The sequence below is a fragment of the Calliopsis andreniformis genome, chromosome 2, assembly GCF_051401765.1.
Source record: "Calliopsis andreniformis isolate RMS-2024a chromosome 2, iyCalAndr_principal, whole genome shotgun sequence".
Classification (NCBI taxonomy): Eukaryota; Metazoa; Arthropoda; class Insecta; order Hymenoptera; family Andrenidae; genus Calliopsis; species Calliopsis andreniformis.
This window is the reverse complement of record NC_135063.1, coordinates 14,250,255-14,277,137: the sequence shown is the minus strand read 5'-3', so window position 1 is coordinate 14,277,137 and position 26,883 is coordinate 14,250,255. Positions and strand designations below refer to the sequence as shown.

The window sequence follows — 26,883 nt, the reverse complement described above, 5'->3', positions numbered from 1 at the left end:
AGTAGGTCACCGCTTATCGCGATCTCAGATGAAGCCGCGATTCATCAGGAGTCCCCATTTCCCAGTAGAAAAAGCGATGAAAAAGCAGTCGAGAAGACAGGAACACGAGAATCGCGAAGAAATGATGGTAGCCCTTCAGGAAGGATCGAGCGCTTCTACGGTCATGAATCGCGTTCCGCGAGCAAGAAACCTCTTGTCCATCACACGGCTAGGATTAATACAGCAAGATGCATGTGTCGACGACGGCATAATTGCGCTCGATGCATTTCTTCCCCGCAAACGACTTTCCATTTCTGCCCTCTTACCTTCGCGCGGTACTGTGATGACATAATTGCGACCATTTCTACTTATCGTTCGCGTTATTTATTTTCTCGAGGAAATCGCGACGTTACGATTAAGTTTCTTTCGACGTAGCTGGAGACTGGAGAGTCCAGAGCAGACGTTTCACTCAAGAATTATAGGCATTAACAAGGAAGAAATGTAGCATCTATATGATCAGAGGAATTAGAAAATCGACCAGAGCCCATTAATTCTCGATATTCGTCGTAGCTTCCCTATAGGGGGCAAGCGAAAATATTTGAAGAAGAAAGTTTCGATCCAAGTTAAAAGGCCATTCGTTAGAAAAGCCATCGAGAAAGTTCGAGGATCATTATCTCGAAAAATCGCGCCCCGTTCCTAATAGGGTATTCCGATGGAGTTTCTCCCATTCGAGGGGCGGAAAGAAGCGAAACGAAGGCGATCGCGAGGGGCGAGGAGGCGCGAAAAGGGAACAGAAAGCGCACCCCGATCTCTCTCCTCGAAGAAAAGCTGTTCCTTGTCCCCACGGCGATGGTCACAGTTCGGTCGGCACCCTAAAAATTACCTCATGTAAAAAACGAGCTTCGAACGGGACGGGGGCAGCTGCTGGCTCGAGGGTTTCGCGATTCGACGACGGAAACTATCGGTGCAGCGTTCGAGGACCGAGGAAAGTTCAAGGGGCAATACTTACGGTTCCTCGAGAGACTTCAAACGAGCCTAAAACCTTCGTACGATTTTTGTGTCGCCACGAGTGGCCTTTGTGACGATAATATTTCTGTCGAGAGATCATTAGTTTGGATGGCCCTCTTATTATAATTTGTCTTTGATTTTAGGAAGATTTGATTTGATTACCTAGAATTGACATTAATCAACCATTAGGTCGAAATAGCTCTTAGGGAGCTGACAGTAGATTCAGAAGATCGCTAAATTCTTCTGATGCATTTAAGGGAAAAGATTTTGGGACTACTGAGTCTGGAAAGGATAGTGAAACTACTAATTCAGAGCCTGCACAAGAAGGAAACTCTCAGGCTACACATCCCACGCCTTCTTGTGTTACAGTTCTCCCAGCACGCTTGATCGGCGATGCAGTACACGTCGAGTCGACTTCATAAACTTCTGAAACTTGAAATACTAGTAGTAGCAGTAGTTTCCTGAAGCGTACGCTCTCTGTTCCGCGGATTCCTGTTTCTCGACGCTCGATAATTTTATTAGGCCGCTACACTGGCGTTACGAGGCTCGAATATCCTGCTGAACATTATTGCTTCACTTTACAATCTTGCATCGGTGTGTTCGGCAATAGTTCACTTATGCAAACGAAATGTAGAATGAATATTCAATCCTGTATCTGGCAAACTGCTTCTGCTAACTCTCTTGGGAATGAATCTAATAAATACTTACATGAGTAAATGTTTATATGAGTGAATATTTACACATCAGGTTATTAATTTTCCTTCATTTTCAGGTTTTCCGAGTATCCAATATAGACTCTACTACCATCTGTATTCCCCTCACTTTCAAGCTGGCTTGTCCCTCCTGTTTCTTGCAGAAATTCTTATTCCAGAGATCAAGATCGCTTTTCGCCGACGTTCGCCAGCGAAGGAGGGCGAGCTTCGGAAATCCTTGGTCGATCACAGGCTCTCCTCGATGCGTATACATAATACCGAGCATATACGTCGCTCCCGCGAATCCTCCGTGCGTGACCGACGTATAGAGTTACGCGGGCCGCGGACTGCATTCCTAGGAAGGCATACACGTGAAATTCGATAGCTTTTGCGCAGCGAAGGAGACGCGCATAAGGGCGAGCTGCCACGAGGACGAAACAAATACCGATCGATCGTCAACTCGTTCCTCTTTTAACCTGGGATTTGCGCAGAGGCGCGGAAGACTCCAATCCCACAGTTTTTTAATAAAAATATGTACACTTAAGATTGGAGTTGGGTCCTCCACTCGTTAAGAGTGGAATATAATGCGGGAGTTACAGAGGAGTGCTGTGAAAGTGGAGATAAAAATTCTATCTTATCAAAAGATTATTTAAAAAACATTCTGTCTCCTTTTTTAAGTCTCACATTGAGCATCGATACTGAGCGAAAGAATTTTTATTTTCTGCTTAATTAAAAGCCGAGGAATCTTGATAAGATATTTCTACAAAAAGTGTTAATTTTGTGTATAAAAGATACTGATCATGACGATAAGTATGATAAGGTATGCTTGAATCCTCGAGACACGTGAGAATGCGGCTTAATGAAAGACACGATCGAGCCGCGGCGCGCGCTTAATGTGAAACGAGCCTAAAGTGAAAGCCGTGGGTATACCCGATGCACTCTGGCAGCGATTACCAGGTACGACCTGTTCGCCGATGTACGTCCCGATTTTACATACCCACGACATCGTTTCCCGATTAAGGATTCCGAAACGCGGCCACGACACGAGCAAAAAGTACAGACCGAGAATCGTAATGTAAAATCGATCGGCGACTCGCTTGTCGCCTGCTTAAGGCGCTGAGTCGCCAACAGAATAATAGATTCTGAGTACTGACGCACGATGATATATGACACTGGTAGACGAACTCTAAAGTGACAAGAGCCATGGTTCGCTTATCAGAAATACTGGAAAGCTCCATCCTCTATTACGATTGCTATTAAGAAAAATAGTCGATCTTTGAGCTGCTATAACATTACGAAAAAAAATAATACAGCAATGAGCCTGGACTCATTTTAAAGAACAAAGCCTCTAGTTTCTGATCCCTGCATTGAATTTTCTCAAGAAAATTTTCTTACTCGTCTGCGAGACGAGAAAAAGAAGATTGTTTTTCTTGAAATTTTTTACAAAATCAATCGACTGTCTGGGATAGGATAAATTTTTTTCGGGACTCCTTTTGCAGTAGATGACAAGTCTGAAGCCTCCCCTGTCGAATGAGACCTGAACGAGTGACCTGCGATTTTTTTTCGCTGAGTTATAGGAGTTTCAGTGAAAAGTGTGACTCGGGCATTAGAATAGCACCATCATCCAGGGGTAGTAAACATAGTCCATCTTTGAGCTGCTGTAACTTCGCGAAAAAAAATCATAGGACGGTGAGCTTGGTCTTATTTTAAGGGGCAAAGCCTCTAATTTTTTATCCCTGCATTGAATTTTTTTGGAGACATTTTTATACTTAGATACACGGCAGAAAAGTAAAGGTGATTTTTTCCCCTAAAAATTGTCTCAGGAAAATTTTCTAAACTTAGAAGCCACAATAAGTATCTATTTGATTATTAGCGATATATGACACATGCTGTGATAGCTTTCTGGCAATTAGAAAATAGTCAACTTAAAAACTCCCTCTTCAACGAGACCCTGTAAATAACTTCGTATGTCCTGTCGGCAACAGCTATTAATTTGAAAACGAATAACGCTATTCCACTCTGAGAACCTGAACCATCTCTATCTCCATCCTGCGCAATATTAAGCCACGAGAAATTAGAATAAAAACCACTGAAACGACACTAAAATCCTAATGAAACCTTCTACATCGAAATAAAGAGACTATATTACGACGTCCGATAACATAATCGATGCGAATGGGTTAAATTCAATTGGTATTATCGAGTATCAAGGAGAATCGATTCATTTTACGAGAAAGAATCCCCAGGGAATCCTGATGTAACGGTGAAGCTTGTCGATATAATTGGATAAGCGATAAGTTTCGAGTTTCATCTTTTCCTGTCTGCGGCGGCTTAAGACTCCGAGGGATTTCGTCGTGACGGAGGCACCAAAAACGACTCGGGTATCGAAAATCGCTCACGCAGCGGTAATCCGCGATTACGTGCGCCTTAATCACCGCGGTCCATTCTCACCGTCTTCCTTCCTTCCTTTTTCCCTCGACTCTCTACTCTGTGGCTCTGCAATATCTGCGATCGCCAATGGACCGTCTATATTTTACAATATTCGACCGACGAGATATGAGACTGGGGATTGGAAGATGGCGATAATGTTTAAGGCGGTTTCGCATACTCTGAACGTATATCGGCAGTTTATTCCCCCGGAGTTTCAAATAAATTGGTTGTTTCAGCAATTTGCAGTTAGGTCTTTCTGAAGAATTTTAAGATCCCAAATCGTACAAATTTGAGGAATCTCGAGAAGAGTATTAAGAATTTGAGTCTTTTGGAATTTTAGTAGATGAGGGGAGTTATTCTCGACCTCTTACCATAAGTTCGCATTTAAGAGATGTAGAATCCTGCGATCAACCCCGAAGTGAATGGAAGCGTGAGCGCTACTTTTTCAGGATTTACCACGCTTTTCCCTCCCCTGACGAATGCGCCATTGCCAACTGTGTCTCCTCGTATAACCACGGATTACCTCTCTTTATTTCCCTCTCCCCTTCTGGCAGAATCCCTCTTCACCCTCCATACATCCCATCAAGTGCCCCTATGCTTAGCGATGGGCGATTCCCTCTGTTTCGCGCGTTCAAATAGCTCTGGAACTCTGGGCTTTCGAACTTGAACAGTGGAAAAGTATCAAAAAGATATTGGGAAGATTACCTACCCTAACAATCATCATTACCAACTGATTAAAGTAGAAAGAATTAGTCCTCGTCCAAAGAAGACCACGAAAATTAACGTACCTAGGAATCAACCTCCCTAGAAATTGACTTCCCTAGGAATTGACCTCTCCAAAAATTACCTTCCCTAAAAGACATGTATTCTAAGCTTACACTAATCTACAATCTCAAAGAAATAGACCCTGAAGAACCTATTCTTCAGAACTCTTCTCAGATTCCAAATTAACCCTCCCAAAATCGCCTGACCTCAAAGAAGAATACCTCTGCCTATAAACTCGTCAATGATCCCCAAGCCTGTATCAAGGGATCGCTGTATCTGAACCCCCCTGTACAGATGCCCCCGTGGCAGCTCCGCAGCGTCGGTCTGCACGCGATACAAAGCGGTCCCGTGAGAAAAGGGCCCGCGCCCGTTGCGATCAGAGAGGGAAAAAAATGGCCGCGCGGGCAAGCTTCACGCCCACACGCTGGCTTGCACCGGTGGATACCTGCCGCCGAAACTGATCGCTATTTAGATATTCCCCGGGCAACGGTGGAGATCATCGAACGGCCGTTTCGTGCTTCATTCAGCCTCTCCTGGTACGTGTGCAACGCGATACGGTCGAGGAAGGTGTACCAGCCTAGCGAGCTGGCGATCGGCGGAACGGGATCCAAGGGTGGCAACGTCGGCTGTGCCACGTAGGTAAGGGGATCGGCCAGTAAATTAATTACGGCTTAAAACATCGTTAGGATACGCCACAGCCGGCGTGGGTTCGGTTATTAGCGCAGTACATCATACTTGTTAGCCAGCGCTCCTGACTCTGGTCCTATTCGAATTTCTGTCTGCGTGTTTTTCGGTCGAATACGGACTTCGATGAATGGGTGGGGGGATTGGATACGGTGGAGGGATTGTGCAAGCCTGTGGTGCGAAGGAGGGAGACTTTTTGATGGTAGTTTTAGAGTGGTGAGTTCAACACTTTGTCACTGGAGGACTTTGCATCTGAGGATCATTCAGTTGGTTATTAGAAGTCGCTAGAGGAATTTTAAGATTCATCTGTTACGTGTCCCTCTTGATGAGCTTCATATTCCTTGATGTGAATAGAACTTTTAGAAGTGATGAATTATCGATAATTTCCTTCTGTGAAGACAGTTGCAAGGGTTCATAGAGATTCTAACTCCAAATAATAAAATAAGAATCACCTGAGCTGATTGTAAGAGAGAATCACCACGCCTACAGAGTCACTTTCACAAGTTTCACTCTCAATACTCCACAATCTTCTTCCTCCCACGCACAGACCCAAATAAATTCCCATACATAATTGCTGAATCCCTTTTCCCTGATTCAAATCCTAACCAGACGACACTCCATCAAATCTCGATATCGCGACAGACGATCTCCAGCATCTCGTTTCCAGCACACGGTATTTCGAAATCGCTTTGGAAAGGTTTCGCGCAGAGTGGCTCATCCTGACAGCGGCACGGGTGCCGTCCAATTTGTCTGGTCCATTCGTCGATGTAGGCGTCGGTGCAGCGACCGGACGCCGACGAGAAACGCGGCGGGAGGAGGAAGGTGTAGCGGGCGCCGAGACGCCAGACGCCGGCGGATGCTGGGCGCCGCGTGTCCTAGACTCGACGGGACAACGACCGCGGTGTTTGTCGAGCGAAATGGCAGAAAAAGGAACGCGACGGGGCAATCCCGACGAAACTCCGTTCGAAAAGCCAGCCTCGTGTAGTTATAGTCGACGGAGCAGAGAGCGCGGAGTAATGGTGTCGGAAGAGGGAAAAAGGAAGGAGAGGAGAGTAACTAATGCGCGGCCGAGAAGACCGGAACGAAGGCGGACTCTTGGAAAAGCGAGGAGGAATGGTCGCAAGAGCGAGCATATCCGAGATTAATGCTGAACTTCGTTTGAATTGGACGACTACGATGAAAAGGAAGAGAGAGATTGAGACTTTAGAGGAGTTGAGGAGGCTGTGACCTACTGATGGGGGTCAATCGTTTGCTAAGTTGGTCACTGATGTGATGGGATATAGAGTGTTCAAGAATCGAAATAAGACAGAGAATTAATTACAATCTCCTCTGTTACTCTTCCACGTTTTTTGTTAAGATAGTTCTTAGCTGAACACAAAAGTTAAAGACTTTGTTCAAATGAGCAAAAGTAATATGTACTACATACAACCCTTAATCAAAGCTGACACATCTTAATACCATTAAAATTGAACTTTTTTCAATGAATCTAAACGGTGTTAAAAATTAATGCTATAATTTAGTTTGGTAAGGAACTCCCCTCTAACCAACATAATTGGCTAAGAGCTACCTTAGTAGATAAAAGAGTGCCAGCGTTGAACAATTTAATATATAAAAATAATATCGTCTAAGTAATATCTCACGCGTTCCCAATTTTCACGTGATCCATCAGGATGACCATTCACCAGCCCCTCGTTAAGACTGATTCCAATAGACCATGAGGGACGAGGACATTGAATGAAAGACACGAGACCCTGAGGAGGGAGAAAGAATATCGGAGTGGAGGGGGCGCAGTAGAAGAAGAAAAGAGCGAAGTGGCCAGAGGTCCGGCCAGGGGAGCGTTTATGACGAGGCCTCCTCTGAATTACGATCTCAATACTGCAATAAGTGCTCTTAGCGGAGCCATGTTTTTTTCGGTCGACGCGACTTTTCCCCCACGGCCTCTTATCGTAGCTTTACGCCGCCGCTCCCGTGGGCTTCTCCGAGAAATATTATTTAATTAACGGGAGGCGACCGGCCGCGGTCGAGACCTGGATCTTCCTTCGGTCGTAAATAAAAACGGTACATTCTTGGTCCCCTGGCCTTTCCCATCTCCCTTTCGCTTCGATTCTCCTCTTCTCTCATCCGACAGCGTGGAATTGTTGCCCTTGTAGATATCCCTTAAGCTCCTTGTACTTGGAGCTTCGAAGTATGAAATGCTGATGATATCGATGAACAAAACACTGTGCCTCAGAGCCAGGCTATCACAAGTCCATTTTTTCGGGGATTAAGTCTTTTACAGGACATTATTGCTTCCTATCCATTTTATTAAAATAATAGCAATTTAGTTAAGCTATATTATAAGTGAAGGAAATTTAAGGAAATTCTCTCCTGAAAAGTAATAAAAACGAACATGGATCGTGTTGGCTGTTAGGCACACAGCTGAGATAAATGTGTGTTGCTGTGTGTGAGATTCATCTGAATAATATTTCTCAGTATTCTGAATAGTTGAAATATTAAAGTACAGTCATAAAAGCAAGGTGTTATTTTCAAAAGCCTCCGAGGAAACTAGTCTTCCTAGTCTTCCAAGATCCTCTTAAGGAATACCGTGTCTCAGGGCAATAAATTTATCTATCTCCCTCTCCTCTTCTCCCGCCATTCCATCCCCCTGCCACCAAAACGTCCTTCCTCCCTCCAGGTTCCCCTCCCTCGTCTCCCTCCTACCTTCCGCGATATTTTCGGTAATCATGGCACCGTTTCTGGAAGTCGGGACCCGTCGGTGGTCTTTAAGCGCGACATTACTTCCGCTAGAAACGCGCCTTTTGGTCGATTAGCCCTGCGGTGAATTTAAGCTCCGCTCGAATCGGCCGCACACGCTCGCCTCTGGCGAACCCGACGCCGTCACCCTTCCGCAGCCACCCCCGTCGCAGCCCCCGACCCCGTACACAGCCGAAGAATTTCTTCCTTTAATTGTCCCCCGACATCCCCCGCCCCCTTCCTCGGACGCAGTCGAAATATATACTGCGCGGAGAGTCGAGTAAGAAACCGGGACTCGAACGACTCCGGAAAGTAATCTGCCTAATTACCCAGCAAGAGATTCATTCCAGGGGATCGGGGCGGGACACGCCTTCGGTGTCGTAAAACGCGCGACCCAGACCGTCTGCTCGCTCTTTCCGCGCGTCTCATCCGCGCGATTTTCTCGCTACGGCATCCGAGTCGTTCCGAAGGCGCCTCATCCCGCCTCGAGGACCCAAAGGATTCTCTCGAGCGAAGAATGAGTGGATTTTCTCCCCCGCCCGAGGATAACTGACGCTAGAGGACAAGAGACGCGTGGACTTATTTAACGCTTGTGGTTCGCGGGGGCGTTCTCCTCCTTGGAGCGGAAATCTTGTGGGATGTCATGGCGAAATTTTGGGGATTTAAAGGGAATATGAAGCGAGACGCTGAAGGATGTGGGGTTTGTTAGGGAATCGAGGCGAGTTGAAGGTATTGAGCCGAAGGGAATGAATTCGGATTGGACCGAAGTGAAAGGTCAGTGAACTGAATTAGGGAGAATTGGGTAGATGGAAACGGGTTCAGTGGAAGATTATTGTGGACACGAAGGCTTGAATTCTAAGTAAGACGAATGCTCTAGTAGTTGACCATGTCCTGATACCTAAACACTAATGTTACTACTATTCAATTTTAGGCTTGAATTCTACTGTATTAAGTAGACCCCATAATTTGAATATGAGGATGTGCAACAATGTTAAGTTGATCACTTACTAGGACATTTGGTATCTTTATCAACGTTCAGGTATTGGGACATTTACCTTAAAGCCAAGTGAAGAGAGATTTAAAACACTGGACCCAAGTACATTGGAGCACTCGAGCCAAGTGCAAGATCTCTAGTCAAAGAAACCTAAACAAAAACTCCAACGCAATACTGACCCAACTCGAACCCCCTCCGACTTCGACAGACTCCAGAGCAACCCACCCCGCGATTCAATTACTTCCTCCCCATCCGATCCCATTCGAATACAATTTCCTCGGCCAAGATCGCGCCGATTGCGCGCCATAAATCACGGCAGGCAAGAAAGAGCTCCCCGGAAAGATTAAACGTCTTTCCATAATTCCCCGACGTCATCATCATTCCGTCGGCGTACATCCTCCTAATGCGTTTTAATTCCACGCGCCCGCCGCGTTACGAGTCCGAGCAGACGCGTCGAACGAGCGGCAGCACGCTTCGGAATGGGCGCAGAAGGCGCAGCATCGACGGCGGCGATAAAAGGCGTCCCAAGACGGGGTTACGAGGGTGCAGAGGCTTGTGTCCACTCGCACGCGCCGAAAACGAGACTTCTTCCAGCGGAAAAGCTCGCTGCTGCTGGTCCAATTGCGGGACGAGGAGGAGAAAATATTCATAATGCTGGATTAAGCGCAGGAGTGGCCCGGGGGTGTCCCCCCTCGAGCAGGGTGGACGACCAAACTAATCAAGAGTCCGCCCCATTTAATTCCCACCCTCGCTGTCTCGCTCTTAACCGAGACGGTAACTGCTCTGTGGCCAAGAGTCGACTCTCGTGCCTTGCTTCTCCTTATTACGTTCCCACCCCTCCGCCCTGCCTCCCCTTTCCCCATCGACGCGTTTCTCAAGCCGAGCGTACTTACACGCTGGGTTCGACTCTTTTTCAGCTTCCTTCGTCTTCTTTCCCTCCTCGTCTGGCAATCGCCGTTTATCGAGCAACCGCGAGCGAGAGCCCTGGCTCTCTTCAGCGCAGAATAGCTGGAGCGTAAGGGAGGTTATTAGAAGACCAACTATTATCGTGGGATCGCGCTTAACTGGCGGCCTCCGGAAACACGCCGTCGAGTAATGAACGGGTTACCGTGAAATTTTAAATATCCTATATGCTGGCGTCTGTCTCGGTGCAAGGGCAGGGAGGCACTGTTTCTTGCTGATTGACATAGTTTAAGTATGATGGGTTGGAGCTTTATTGCTTGGCCTCTACTACTGCGGTTTATTAGCGGCGTGGTCACTGTGAGAGATCGGGTTGAGTGAGTTGATGCTGGATTGCTGGGAAAGGTTGAAATTCGTCGAATTGTGGAGACATTGTGATTCCAAATCTTTTATCCTTGTAGTAATTGAATTGTTCAGCTAGAGAACTATACAAACCCAAAATTAGTCATTTTCAAATGATCTCAATTGCTACCTGGACTACAGTATCTGGACCACAGTGTAAATATTAAATCACACAGAAAACAAGTTGACTTATTATACTCCAGCTTTAGATTCCAGATATGTAAAATGCATGAAATATCTCAGAATGTGGTTTTTCGATTTGTACTCTTCTTCAGCTCAGTTTAATTGATCTCTAACCACTCCAAAGCAAATGGAATCAAGAATCGAATGATCCTCGACCCTAAAAGTAACTCAAAATAGTATTCACAGTGAAACCCAAAGAATGAACTCCCCATCCCCTCGAAGGGCGAGAACAATATCCAAAGTGATTGCATAAGCGTTGCGTGCGCGAGGATGAAAGGTCCCAGCCGCGCCCCGGACAAAAGGCTGACAGATATCGAAATTTCGAAGCCCACCGCGACGGACACGAGCATTTAGCGTGTTTATCGCGTATCGATTCGATCAGGGATCGATAGTTAACGCTGCATTAAAACGATGAGCCTGCGGGGACGCAGCAGTGCGGTCAGGACATGCGTGTACGCGTACACGATACGATCCAAGTTAAAGCCGAACCAGACGCATTACTCAAAGGGTCGCGAAAGGTTAGCAAGCCTGTAAGGCAGCGTTCACAACGAGACAGCGAGCTTTTTTTCTCGAGCTCGCACTTGCCTCACCTGACAGGTTGTTTCAGAGGAGATGAGTCGACTACTACCTTTCATCTTCGTCTCCTGGATATCTTCATTAGGGAGTCGATACTTTGAAGAGACATTGGAGATAATTTAGACTGACTATTCTGAAGTCTCTAATATTCTGGAGATAAAATGCAGGTCTCAAGATCTAATGTTTTATAATCAGTTTAAGAACTAATTTTCTAGAAATTTTAAAAAAATTCAGAGAACTGAGCAGAGGACACTTTGCCTTTGAAATTGACCCCAAGTCGATTAATCGGGGTCTTGCAATGCAGCCCACGATGGGCACAAAAGGTGGAGTAAGAAAGTCGGCTGTTGACGTTCCACTTATTTTCAAGTAATTCGAGGCATTCCATCGTGGACATCATCGAGGGGCAAACGAGGACGGGTCGCGGTGATCTCCAGTAATTTGTCAGGTGCAGAAGCACGGCGGAGTAACAAAGAGGCACATTAAGTTGGTGAACCCGACTGGGAAGCGCGGCAGAGAAAACACAAAGTGTGCTCTCCCCTTTCTTTTTTTCGTTCCCGACCATGTGCACGTGGAAACCGCAAATAACCGTAACCTGTCGGATTTGTACGAATGGATACGGTTTTCAAGTGTAACAACGTCACTGCTACATTAGATGGAGCACTCTGTTATTTGCCATGACGGGGAAGACGGTAATTCAAGGGGGACCCTCCGTTCTTCTGTCTCAAGCAATATTTAATAATGAAGGAAATTTCTACTTCTTTTGTTACTTCAGTGTGGGTATATTATTGGCAAAAGGGGGACCACTAATATGGGTCTCTCGTATAGGCTTTGGCTGTTGCGTAATGGTTTGTTTAGATTTAAACAGGTACTACAAATTTGAATATTTTAATATAGGAAGATTTGAAAATTTGAAAATTTGAATATTTGAATATTTGAATATTTGAATTTTTGAATTTTTGAAAATTTGAAATTTTGAATATTCAAAAATTTGAAAATCTGCATACTAAAAAATTCAGAAATTCAAACTAAATACATCAAAGATCAGATAACAATAGCAAACCCTTCTCTCCAAAACTTCATCGATCGAATTATCGTGCTATTTGAAGTCGTAGAGCAGCGAGCAGCGAAATTCGAAAGCACGAGGGCAGGAGAACGATCGGGGCCAGCGGCGCAATATGCAGTAAAGCATGGATGCAACAATGTGACCCCCGTCCGTCGCGAAAGGGGGACGCGCAGGCCGGATATATGGGGTGTCTCGTTAATCAAGAGAGGCTCGGTATCGCCCGCGGGCCTAGTAGGGTAGAAAATGGGAGAGAGCGCGTGGGGTGACCAGTGTTTAACGCTTGACAAACGACCGTCGAGGTACGCGGTCGCGTAAACAACGTGTCGAGTAGCGAAACGCTGCGGCGCCAGTTCGCGGAACTTCGCGGAAAAACACCGCCATAAATCTACCTATTAAACGCGATTAACGATTCCAAGGGAAACCAGGGAGCATCATCCCCCGATGATTGCGGTCAAACAACGAGACCATGGGTAGAGAAGGATCAGTGGTAAATTTTTTCCCGTGTTTCTGTAGATATCGACCGAACCAGTGTTTGGCGAAGGGATGGACATGGGGGACGAGCCAGGAATTTTGTAAAAATGAACTCCCTCGGCGATAAGCCTGTGCGGCTCGAGTGGGGCTCGTGTAGGTACATAGATAACGATGAAGATTGTGGCTTGAATCTTCAGGCGGAATTTGGTAGATTTCATCTTGAGAGGGGGGCGAGATTTGGAGATTTTTAGGCAAATCTACATCTTTAAGGGGGCACGAGAGAAAACTTCTGTACAAGTGGATAGGAATTTTGGGAGACACAAACACTTAGAATATGCACAGAAGAAACAGAGCAGCTTTGAAGTCCCATTCTAGGACCAAAGATTTCATTGTCTACGTGACGGATCCCCAAGGCCCCGATTCGCGCGAAATCGGCTTCTCCGATGATGGAGAACAAACAGCCTGACGAAATCGAGTTCTGTTGCATTCCTTGCGCGCTCTGCCTTGGTCGAGCCGCGTGGACTGCAACTTTTCCCCGAGCCCCGCGTTTTCTTCGCATTTCTACCATGATTGGTGTCGCGCTAATGAACAAATGAAAAACAGTCTCTCTGCTTACTGAACTTCTCGCAGCCTGTATTGTCTCGTTTAACGACCCGTCGACCGCCCTATCGTTCCGCGAATCTGACCTCCCTCTCGCTCTTCCACGAAAGCCACAGCTCTCTTTTTCCTGCCTTCTAATCGCTAGACGCTCGAGAGATCCCCAAGAAAGGGGGACGAAATATCATGGTTGAAATAGGAAATAGCACTGAGCTGTTGAAAGTGTTGAAACCTGATCCCATTAAGACTCTTTCCCTACTTATTTCAAATGATAACAGCGACTATAAACATCCCCGAGCAATCTTATAGTCACTAGGAGCATCAGAAACGAGAAGGAACAAGTCCAGGTAAATACACCTGTGAAACAGGTACTCGACTCGATAATTTTGATTGCACATCCAAGTTGAATGGATAGCCAGGTCGACGACTGGAGGCAGTCGTGCCAGCAGAATAGACACGTCCTTCTGGATAGGTTTGACTAGACAAGCAGGTAGATGGAGAGTCGACGACTGGCGGCAGACTCACAAGTGCAGGGGGTTAATTCTGTTGGCACAAAGCGCGTGTCCATCAAGATTCCACGGGGAAAGGGCGCGAAGGGAGCCAGCCAGCGTACCGTTAATCTTCACGCTTCACCATCTCCAGCCTTTCCTTCGTTCCAACTCTATTAGACCATCCATATCCATTCGACGCGATCTTTCTCCATCTCCGTCGGCCAATGGATCCACGGGAAGCCGAGAAAGTCGAGAAGACGATAATGAAATGCTCAAAAATCCATATTTCTCTAAGCGTCAATTCATAGCCAGGGCTTCTCTACTTGCTCGATTTTACGACCACGTTTATCGCGTCCCCGATGCCTGACATTTCAAAATGCCAAGCTTTATCGACTCCTTAAATCTGCCTGTCGTAAACCCCGTACCATGCACCTAGCGTCCAATCTGCTTATAAATAAATTATTTCTTTGTCGAAAGGCGAGCCGAACCGACAACTGCTACCGTGAGGTCGTCCGATGCTCGTTTATCCGCTGGAATTTTAGGTTAGACTGTCTTCTGAACTTCTGGGAAAGGTTCTCTGCGTGGATCAATGTCCCATTAGAACCTTAATGATTCTGAATTATTATTTCCTTTTATTCAGAGAAATAGGTGATAAACTGATGATGAGAGAGACACTCTACCCATTCGAGTTATAGTTTGTTCAACTGGCGATCTTTCAGAAACGAGGTAGCCTCGTTTAAAGTAAACCAGAACGATTCGAGGGCGATTCTGAATATAGCCGAGGCTCGATTAAACGTTCAGAAATGAACGCGAGCAAAGCTAATTAGCGGCTCTCGAGGCGGTCACCGTGCACCGTAAAAGGCAGGACACGACGCGGCTTCTGAACGGGGTACAGAAAGGTGGGTCCAAAGAATCAGAAAAAGCGGCCGGATTCTTCGCCGTAAAAATCGCTTCGTGCAAGAGCGTCCAACAGCTCCTTGCGACGATAGTGCATCTCCCTTGGAAATACTCCAAAGAATATGCTCCAGCACTTGTTTTTCGAAGTGCCCTGCTCGAGATTAACAGCGAATAATCAAATGAAATGGCTCTGGACTCAATGGACCGCATCCTGGAGTGGAAACCAAATAAAATTGAATTTTCTCGGTGGAGACGCTCCAAATTGAAAGTAATTAAATCTTAAGTAACTCGGAGTACTTTTGGCTGAATGAAACCATAAAAGGAAAAAAAAATCAAAAAAATTATTACCGCCTTCGACGAAAAAAACAAATTCGAAGCAATATCATTGGAAACATAAATTTTTTTTAAAGCTACTTAAGAAGGCTTATCGAAGCAGAACGATTACAATCTGTCCCTATTTCGATCTACAGGCGATTAGGGTACTTCTCGCAAGAAACATAAGAAGAAACTGTGACAGAAGTTGCTGCGTTGCATATGCATGCGCATCGAAGAAATGGCGAGAAGAGCGATGCAACGACAAGTGGAACTCGCGGCCTGCATTCAGGGTTACGTCGAAGGGGGAACGAAGAGGTTGAAGAGGGGGGACGTGGGACGGGTTGTGGACAGGACAAGAGGAACCAAAGGTCTTCAAGTTTTTGCAGGACGCGTACGAAACCTGCAACGCGGAGCGACATTCTTCTTCTCTTCTAAACCCTTCTGTACGCGGTTCGATGAACGTGAAGAAATCGGCGTCGGTAGGAGACTGAACTTTTAGGGGCATGCTTTTTCGGGACAAAAGATCCCTGTCCTCAACCGTGACTTTTACGATCCCCAACAATTATAAACCTTCTCGGTTTCTCCTTTGAAACCAGGAATAGCGAAAACGAAGGTAATCAGAGCAACCATTATGCTGCTTTTCCAATCAATTCCTCACTGTGCTCTCAGATTTCCTGTTTTCCTGTTCAGAGATAGCGCTGGTAGGTTCGTTAAACACTCGTCGATTGAACGAACCGACCGATTCCGCAAATGCAATCCGATTCGATCCCTTTTCTCACTTCTTTCGTCTCTCGATCTCTCCCATCGATCCACTATCAAACATCGACCTTCCCCGTCCCTTCGCGCTCGTAATCTCCTCTGCAATAAACATAACACGGAGACCAACATCGAAACACTATAATCTCCCAAAGTAAAACGTTCACGATGACTCCGATAAAAGTGGCCGACAGATCGGCCGAAGATAAGGTGCCGCAGCTTCCAGGTAGGCTATCTGCTCGCAGGGGACAGGGAAAAACAAGAAGGCGAGATAGAAAGCCTTCATTTTGACGAACGTTGGCGCCAGCGACAGGTCCTCTGTTCCTTTTTCTTCCCTCTCCTCGAGACCACTGCTGCGCGAACGTCTCGCGTCGACAGATAATTCGCAGTTTCCACGAACCGCACCGATAACAGGGGGCAAATTAAAGTTTGAGAAAGCAAATAAAGAAGGGAGGGCGCGATGAACGTTCGACGCCGCTGGTCCAGCTGGATGCATGTACATGCAGTAGAAAGGTCTCCTCTCCTTGCTCGTTTTTCATCTGCGTCGCTTGGAATGAATCGTATTTCATCGGATTTTAGTGTGACACGCAACCAGCCTTCGAACGCCACGCACGAAACGCGCTGATGAGGGAACGTAACGTTGATTGCACGTTCAGTTAGAACGCGTTGACGCTGAGACTACCCCCGTCGTAAGTGCCTTAATGACCCTAACGAGCTACCCCCGCGACCCCTCCAGACTCCTGACGAATGATGTTAATCGCGCGCACGGAACGTCTTGACGGGAAACAATGGAGCACCCGCGATTCTGTCGCGCTTCGTGTACTGTTTCAGTACGGTTCACGGACCGTTGCTGGGGAATTTATTTTGGGGACAGGGGTGGTGGGGTGAGAGACTGATTGGGGGACAGTGTTGATTGTGAACGCCACTCGCGGGGGGGAATTTGATTAGTTTCGTTCGAGGGATGTATCCATAATAGAAATATTATTCTTTGTTATTCTTTTGTAGCTTCTGATAGAGGGCTAAAGGTGGCGATTGTGATGGTGTCTAAATTGGTGAAATCTGAGTTTCATTAATGGGTTTTTTGAGATGCCGTACTTTTAAGAGTTTCTGAAAGGCTAACCATGAATCAACTTGATCTATAGGAATAAAAATTTTACAGAAGTTAACTTCTAGAGGTAAGACAGTACCCATTACAGTTCCAAGAGTATTTACAATTACAAATAAACTTTGAACCCATGAACTTGACACCATTACGGCCAGTAAATTTTCTAACGCCACTAACCCCCTAATGAGCCGTCCAGTGCATTAGACTAGAGGGCTAAGCAAGAACACTAGCGGAGAGCAAAGAAATAACTAGTCTCATTCACGCATTTTTCATGTCTCTGACCTGAAGGAGATCTGCTCAGGGTGCACCATCGTGTCTGATTGACTCCAAACGGAACTAATCTTCTTTTTATGACTATAACACCGGTAACCATAAACGGGACACGGATACTTAACAAAGAACCCCCGCCACACACCATCTGATCTCTGTATGATTTACACGCGCACGTATTAGACATTAATTAAAGCGATGCTCCAATAAATTAGAGACTGTGTGTATACACGGAGTGTATTGATTAGATACTGAAATGGGAATAGAAAGTCTGGTACAGTATCGTGGTTAGAAATCTTCATTGTGCGCTGAGCATACTGAGCGAGAACACTCGCGGAGGCTCGCCCCGCTGCTAAATTGGTTACACGGTTTTTGATTATAGGAAGATTCCTGCTGGCCTCAACGAGGAACACGTGTTCGCGCCGCGAACGAGGGAAGGAACTGCTGTTCGGTTCTACGATCGAGTAATTGAGCCCCTTCCTACCGAGGGAACATCTGAATCCAACTCTTTTCTAGAGTCTATCCTGCGTGAAGGTATGAGCAAAATGATGCTTTGATTGAGAACTCATTATTGAGGGACTCCCCGTAGTTACACGTCGAGGACTATTATAAAAATCGAAACACAGTGAGGAAGTTCACAATAGAAGACTTCAACCGTGTAAAGGTGGGTCTACGCTAGCGAACAGTTCGTGAACTTTTTATCCCTCTTACTCGATTTCTCCGCGAACACCAAGAACAGTATACGAGTAGATACGTTAATGGACCATTTCTAGGACACGTAATTTCCCTTCTGTTCTTGTGTACTCGCACCTTAAAGTTTAACATACAGATGTAGTCGATTTGATAACATTGACTCAAGTAGCTGATCAGAAATTCTCCTTATCAATACAATGTTGTATTCGATACTGATATCTTGATAGGATTAGTTCAGAAACCTTGCAACCTCTGAGTCCCCCGTGAATCTGATTTCCATGAAGATCTAGACTGCTATAGAGCTGCAAGAATATAGTTCAAGAACTGGTCTTTAATATACCACTTTCAAGCCTGGGGAGGAGTAAAAGAAAGACTAGAGAAGCCTCTCAGTATCATCGCAAGTACTTGGCCTATAAAGGACGCCACAAAGCTCCCAATTTGCCTAAGCATCGCATGAACCGGTCTTCATGGAGAACCTGCTGCACCAACACCGTTCGTTAGTCGCCAACGTCTCCAATTTCATTGATCCTTTGGTTACGAACTATCCAACACTCGCCTCAACTTTTCTTGCAACCAACTATTAACGAGGAGAAGAGCCTCCTCGTTTCCTCAGGATCGTCATAAAACGTCAGTCGATGATTTACCACTATGCGTGAATTAGTAAATAAATTTGATAGAAAATTAATGAGCCATAGCTAATGATTAACAGCGAGAACGAAAGTGATAAGTAAACGAGGAAAGAACTCTCAGCATCCTCCTCGTGGAGAGAATAGTTAACTAGAGCCTGGAAATGGACTATAAGAAGACAGCTTTGAATAAAGGGTGAAAAAGTAGAAAGAAATTGTATCAGCGAAGGGAGCAGGCTTTTGATCGCCTTTAGAACGCTAGCAGTGTGAGAAAAGCTCTGTGCCTCCAATCCTTTGATTCCTGGGGACTTTGATCGATGCTCGACGATTCGGACCTGGTCGACCTCGATCGAGTCTGTCGCGGCGGCGATAAAATATCTTTCAGCCTTCTGGAATACATTGTGCTCACATCAAGGAAACTCTACAGGCTCTTTCCCTTTTCAGATCAAATTTTTTCTCTACCAAAATCAGTCAATTTCAATCCTCAAAAAGAAGGAAAAAACTACGAAAAACTCAAGAACCAGCGTCACTAGAACCACTGACCACCCTCGCGTAATAAACTCCCTAGGCCCAATAGGAAATATTCAGACTTACATATCAGAAGACCAAGCCCAAAGTCCCCAGCCTGGTAGCCTCGGCAGCGCGTAGGTAAACCAGTCTAATTTCTCTCGGTGTCTGGCACCGGAAAATCGAATCTACTCGCGGTGGCAGAGGCAGCATGACGCTTGAACAAAGCCCCTGGAGATGTTTCAAGGGAATAACGATACCCCGAGAGCAGGTCTGCATCTCTCGGTGAACCTGCGAACCGAGGGCCCAACTTTGCACGGGGGGCTCGGTATGTTAATTACAGGCCAACATACGTCTCTCTCCCTCCGTTCTTGCTCCCTTCCCCTCCCCCAACGTCTGATCACGGGGTCCGCTGGTGTACGCTCTCGCCTCTCGTTCTTTCTCATCGGTTAGCGCTCGGTTGCCAGCCGATTCGTCTTGGAACGGCCCATCGCCGGTCTCGTTGCACGCAGGGCTCGCGTGAGACCGACGAGTCGACCCTACGACCCGAAGCCGAGAGAAAGCCTTCCTTTTGCCCTCTTTCGATCCGCCGCCTCGGCCATGGCCACGCTCCCCGCGTTTCTTCAAGCCCTATGCGTTTACCCTCGAGCTCCTCCGCCGATTTCTAGCGCGAAGGATTCTTCGAAAGGAGGAAAATCGAGGCTAGGCGCACAGGGTGGCACAGGGTGGCACAGGGTGACGCAGGTGAAGCAGGGCGGGGTTTTTGTGAGCGAAGAACAATATGAGAGAATGTAGTGAGACGTCAGAAGCCCAATGCAAGTTTTGATACAGAATTTTTGACATAATAAAGGGTGTGGCGAACTAGAATTCTTTGCTAGGAGTACTCGTGTCTCAGAAGTACCCTGAGAAAGTATCAGTGGTACACGAATACGATACTTAAATTTAGGAACAGTTTGTATAGGATACTTCTCGACAGTGCATGGTAATAGATACTAATTGTAAGCAATAGTTTATTTTTGTCTATGCCTACATATGCTCCTTTTTTTCTTCTTTTTTTCTCTCTTATCTTAGTCTTCTCTCCATCTCTTTTTCTATCATTATATCCCTCGTTTGTTCCCACTAACTCTTATTGTATATTTAAATAAATGAAACTGCATCACCCTGAGCTACTCTGCACTTAATGTGTTCTAGTCTTAGTAAGTATGTCCGATGCTTAATAAATACGTGAGAGTGGGTAGATCGCAGAGGCAACAATGTGAAACTAACGGAGAGAAAACAAGAATGGCGCGTTGCAGCGTAACAAATAATGGAGGCAAGAAGAGGCGTTACGAGTAATTGATAAATAATTGATCATCGAAACCAGTTACTTGCGCGTCGTTTCTGATACCACGCGCGCGACGGCCTCGTAAATCGTTTTCCAACGAAGACCAGAAGCTGGGACGAAAAAGACGCGAAACGACTACGAGAAAAGCGCCATCCGGTTGGGACACTTTTACCGTTCTGAGCTTTCTGAATATAGAGTTGAACCGCTGTGCTGAGAGCTATCGCATTAACTCGTCGCCACCGCCATTATCCCTCTCCTGCTGTTTGGAATCGTATCAGAAGATTAAAGCGGCTCTTTAAGACCATTAAAAGAATTCTGTAGGATATTAATAGAATAAAGACGTCTTGTCTGGACAATTCTGATACAATGTTTCATCGCTACTAATGGATAAATCGCGCATACAGCATGAACCAAGAATCAGAAAAAAATTCAATCATTTCTGAGATTAAAAACTGAGTGAAAGCTCTTTAAAAAAAAAAATACTGCACCCCTTGAGATTAATCACTTGAGGAACCAGTCTAATTTGAATGATAATTTCTTAAATAAATATTGAAATAGCGTCGCTGGAACCTGCATCATCGAAGTGTCACAATTCCAGTCTCCCAGGTTGGTCATCTTGCATCCCAACGCGCCTCTTATCGATCCCTCGATCGTGACTAACCCGCCAGATCCTGCATCGCAGGTATTCCCCCCTGCTCATGGAGATAATTTTCCGTTTCGAGCGTCTTTTTCTACGAACTGGCTCGCTAGAACCCGCCGATACGTTCGTGACGTTTACTCTTGCTTTCCGAAGCGTGTCGGATAAAATCAAAGTCGGCTCGCGTGCAGAGGGACCAAGCGTAAGCCTTTAACTGGTATTACAGAAGCATTTGCGCGTTCGTGGATGGCGCGACCAGCAATTTCTTTCTTGTAATCATTTCGGTCTGCGCTGATAGCTGGGTTCGTCCAGTAAAACATCGTGCAAGGCCTCAGGCCAACCGTCGATTTCCCTTTCATTTAAAGTCGATCGCGAATAAGTCTGTGCTAGTGGAATAAAAACGGGAGCGAACGTTGGTACGCATGTGCTCGCGAGTAGACTTGCACTTTCGTTGGAAGCACCTCAGAAAAGTGGCTTTCCCGTTTTAATCGGTAGGCTGAAGCGGGGCTCACCGATGGGCACTGATTTCGAGCGCCCTCATGCATGCAAAGTACACGTGTATGATTACTCACCGCCAAAAGTGGGGCACGTAGCCAGCTGGGCATAAATCTCGACACTGACCGCAGGGTGCGCCTTGAAGAACGACATTGCCGTGAGAGTAAGTGTTAGACTGGCCGTCTTGACCGGGTGACAGCATTCTGTAATGAAAATAGACACCTTTTAGGAAGACCTCTCTATGATATTACCAGAACCGAGGAAATTTCTGTGGCTATAAAGCAAAAAGATATAAATCATACACTTGGATTTTCTAAATATGGATATTAAGGGCTGTGAATTTTAATTCTGTAATTAAGTTAATTATAAATTCACGATTCCCTTATTTATCTTTTTAAGGCAAACATTCTCTTGACTTAATCTGCTTCTGCAAAAAAAAAGAAATTCAGTCCTGTATACCTCAATTAAAGTATAAACCCAAATTTATTGAAAGTGATAACTTGCGTCGTTTTGCTTTTCAGCCACAGATATAATATGTACATTAAACTTTCAGATTTGACTATTATTAAAGTGCACTATATTACTCTTCTACTCGTAAACATTCCTACATTATATTGTCCCTGTCGCGACGATATCTTTTGAACCATACCGCCGAGTCCCTGAAATTGGTCACAGTTCTTTTATATCCCTTTGCTAAAAATAATTCCCGACCAGCACTTGTTGTCGCAACAGTTTTACTCGTCTTTATGCAAATGGCGTCGCTCTGGCGATCTCTAATTTAGGAAGCACGACGAAGCCCACCGAAAGAACTTAATACCATCCATTACCATAAATTACAATAATTATCGTAAATTAACATTCCCGTGTGGTCAAGCTCGCCGCTGCGTTATTAAATCAGACAAATGATTCGTTTAATACGTTAAACACGAGATCATCCCCTTTAGAGTGCGCATGCGACCAAGCGAGAAGAACGGTCCTGTTCCATTTCACTCGTCGATAAATTTACCGTGGGAACAGTGCTCGAGATCATTGATGGGTCATCAATCATAGTCGAATTCGGGAACCATTCCCCTCTGTCGAACTCGTTTTCTGCTATTCCGCTAGCACGTCAATACCTCTCTTTAACCTGGCATCGTGTCTGTCCGACGTCTCCTGCACGCTCGCGACAAGCTGCGCCGCGAAAATAATTAATTAAAGGCGCCATCTAATGGGGAGGAGTACGGGCAATTACGTCCTGCTCGAATTAATAATGGAAGCTGGTAATTAACTGGTATACGTTGTCTCGCGAGATCCGATCGCTGTCGATTAACCGACACCAGGTAATTGCACCTTCTAGAAATTTTATTACGGCGGAAGTCTTCTTCTCGCGCCGCGACAGCGCGACCTCCCAACAGTTTCCATGAAGCCCTTGCGTTATGAAAAACCCTCTGCACTCATTTCGCCAAAGGCATTATAAATACTTGCCTCTCGAGATGCGATCGAAAATAATGGCGCAGCTGTGCGTAGGGTAAACGAAGCAAAAAGAGGAGGAACGAGGTCGATAAGTTATCCCTCCGTTTAACGGAATTGTCGGTTACTTTTTGGATCACTCGGCTGGTCACAGCCGATAAAATGAAATTGAAAATTGCAGGGGACGTGGCGCGCCGCGAAATTAATTTAAAAGGGAATTTTCAAAATGGGAAAACATGGCGTCGCGTTCCATCGAGTTCAATTGTGCTCGAGAGCGACTAACATGTCGAAGGTCGATCATAATAGGGGTATAATTGGTGCAAGAAGAAAAAGTGAACGAGAAACTGAACCTCGGCGTGATTGCCAAGCCCTAACAGCGCAATAAGGCGATTCGAACCGTGGGGACTTTATGAAAGACCGTGACAGGAACTGCAAGGTCGTTCATGGTCTTGCGACTGTCACGTGCCACGGCCTGTGAAATTGCAAAGGACATGAAAATGATTAAAGGCCGTTTCAAACGAGATACTTCACCACTTCGCAACCGCTATATAGAACACAGTCACACATCCTATCGTACATCCTTCGTTTTTTCTTCTCGACTTTATTACCATCGTACACGCATGTGCAACATTGACAAGATCCAATCAGTTTTCACCGTACAATGTAACATATGTGTTTAACATGTTACACGCGAGAAACACGGAAAAATATTACGTATCAACGAATACATCACAGATAACAATCGCGTGTCACCTGAAGTATCCAGTTTCAATAGGCCCATAGTTTATCATATTTCATATGTGTCACAATATTATCACGACTGAGTACAGCTCGGCGGTACATGTCAAATAATTTCCTTACCTTAATCGCCGTGTAAAATCTCGCGAGTCATTCTGTTTACGAGTCCCGGTATCGGATAACCTATCGATGGCTCTCTGAAACACCAATCGCGCGACTCCGACAACGTCGAGAGTTTCTACTACCCGCGAATGTGGCGCACACAATAACCTTGTTTACTCGGTTGACCGACATACCGCCGTAGATCGACATTCCCATCTCTGTGTACTTCGTTGACCCTTATCGCGTTAACCCGGAATACGTGGCGTAGCACAGATTCCTTCTTGAGCGACAGTAGCTCACGCGATCCACCTCCTCGGGCGAAATCGCGAGCAAGTCGAATTTCAATGGCCACCAGCCGCCACGATCATGCTCGCCTGATCCCCCTAACCGCGAGATCGTCCGCCGTCACCCTTTCAATAAAGTTATACACACGGGGGACCGAGAATATATAATTTCGTGTGATGCAGGTGTATGGGGATCGAGTTCATTGTTTGTAAAGTTAAAGACCCTTTATGGCAGAGGTTCCCCTCTCTCTTGTTGTATTTTTAACCTCAAACTATGTACTTTTTCGTGATCTAGACTAACCCTTTGCACGCCTATATCGAGCAACATTCAACATTTTTTAAGGGACTTAAAATGAGAGATAGATTTTGGAAAGAAAATTGAACAAAAATTGAGAGAGTGGAAAGTTAAAGTTCTAGTGTATAAGTGTAAGTACATTACTGTGCAGAAGTATTTGGACACTTCGACATTATTGAAATATATAAAATACTCATCTCAAACGATTACATAGGGTTTACAAATACTGATCAGAGTAACATTTAATAGACGAAGAATATTCGATAACCTGGAAGTGTCTAAATGTCTCTGCACGATAGTGTATACGCATTAATGCACTTACATTGTGTATTCGGTGTGTATCAAAGACAGAAGAACTTCCAATAACGAAGATTTGCGAATAATACACGTGATGCTAGTTTGTTCCGTTCATGCAAGATTATCATCGCGTTCCCGTATATAATATTACCAGTTTCCTCTCTCTTGGAGTGTTTTCAAGCCGAGCAATTTCCATGGTTGGGATCGTGAGGCCAAATAAACGACAATAATTAGTCTAAGTTGCCATAATTGCTATCCGGTGGCGGGCGAAACGAAACGCGAGAAATAAGGAAAGTAGGCTACACCGGCTGGCCGGTGTAGAAGAAGTGGCTGCAGGTCGCTGTAATTAGTATCTTTTTGCGTCGTTAGGGTTAAGCGTCGCTAGCGTGCAACGCGGCCGCGATAGGGCGAACCCCGAGCATGGTATGTTAATGGACGCGATAGCAAGTGGCCGCTGGAGTCTTCTACCCTCTGCCGACTTATAATTCGCGAAACGACCAATTAACATTCCCCGAAAAAGAGTAGGAGGTCCGTGGGTCTCCTAAACACGGCCGAGTTACGTACTGTCGTGTCCATACGCCTGGGACCATGGAGAACATAACAATATCCGTTATCTTAATTCATATCTACGCGGAACCATAACATGCATTTGGAGGCTTCCCCCTCGAGACGGTTTACGACGCCACTCGCAATTAACCGAATGCGAAAATCGAGCCGAATTCGGCCTACTGCAGTGCCTACGTGAGCGAGGAAGTGAGGAACCATAAACGTGGACATAAATTTTTGCCGATGCTCGGTTGAAAGTCGACCGGACGATCAAAGTAGCTTTACCGTGTCATAAAACTCATTCAATCGAGGACGCGAGGTTTAACGAGAGAGTAAAGACTGTATTACAGGCTATCGAAAGTAACCCGATCGGAGACGAGTACGTCGAAGATGAAAAATGAACTGGTCGAGAGGAAAAGCGTTCGAGCGAGTGAAGAACAAGTTTCACGCGGTGTATTCGTCCTATTCAAAGGCGAGCGACAGAAAAGCGACGAGTTGTGTGTGCGCGGAGGCACGGCTGCAAGAAAGGAAGGTCTCGACTCGGCCTGAAGTAGAGTTCTTCCGCGATGAAAGACACGTACACAGAGCCGGTGGCTGTATATCGGTCCGTGCACGGCGAGATCTTCGATCAAGAGCATGCGCGCGTTCCGTGCGCGAACGAGCAACCAACGCGACCGTATACCTGCATACAACGTGCAACCAGGAATACGGAACATGTACTATACGTACCTGTTGCTTTCTCCCTGTTGCCGAGATGCTGAAGCTACGCTGCTCGAGATGACTCGAGGCCCTCGTACTTAACGAGATTCCGCGACGATCCTCTCCTCTTCTGGAACGAAAGGCACCGATCGAAACGATGCTCATACGCGAGGCAACGAGATACAGCTCTGCTCGCGAGTTAACAGGCACGATTCCCAGCTCGCAGCATCGTCGAACACGGTTCCCTCGTCGAGCAGAACTCCGCGCCGCGTAGTATCCCGCGCGTACGTCCTCGACGTCGAACTGGCACCACTTCACAGCTGCACCTGCACTTGCACTTGCACCGCACCGCGCGAGTAACAGCGGAACGTCGTGGCACAGAGTCGTGGGGCCCCGACAGATCACGGGGTACCGTCGCGCCGTCCTATATCGTGTCGAGAGGACCGACGACGGTGGCATCCTCGCGGCATCACCGTACACTGCACTCGAGTCAAGCCGAACGCTCGGCTCGCTCTCTTCCCTCTCGCTCTGTTCTCCACCGTTCCACCGGCTCTCCTTTCCCTGATTTCTTGCTTCCTTTTTTCCTCCTTTGATCCCTCTTCTCTTTTCCTCTATCTACTACTCCCTTCCCTCGTCTCCCTTCATCTCCCACCCTCTGGTCTACCTTCGGCTCGGTACACTAGAAGTCTCGTGTTTCGCGCAACGGATGGACAGAGCACCAGTTCTCGAACGTATTCGGTAACCGTTCCGCGGTTCAACGATCGGGAAGCTCGCCGTAAGTCGTGCGCATCGTCGTCGGTAGCGCTAATATCGCCGCGGGATCTGTCATCTCGATGTCGGGGACTAAGAAGGTGGGCGAACCGTCCGCACGACGGACCCA

The 26,883-nt window shown here is 46.2% G+C and overlaps 1 protein-coding gene across 3 annotated transcripts in view; it reads right to left on the bottom strand.

The window, feature by feature from the left end:
• LOC143184424 (uncharacterized) overlaps positions 1 to 26,169 on the bottom strand; it is a 90,709-nt gene extending 64,540 nt beyond the window's left edge. For 2 of the 3 annotated variants that reach the window (XM_076386640.1, XM_076386656.1), the window contains exons 1-2: positions 26,034 to 26,169; positions 21,671 to 21,796 (exon numbers count right to left, since the gene is read on the bottom strand). In XM_076386640.1, coding sequence (XP_076242755.1) covers positions 21,671 to 21,795 — 125 coding nt within the window. In that variant the 5' untranslated portion in view covers position 21,796; positions 26,034 to 26,169. Of the gene's footprint in view, positions 1 to 21,670; positions 21,797 to 23,903; positions 23,991 to 26,033 lie in introns of those variants that run through there. The other variant, XM_076386649.1, reaches the window with a different exon arrangement.
• Between the last annotated feature and the right edge of the window lie 714 nt (positions 26,170 to 26,883).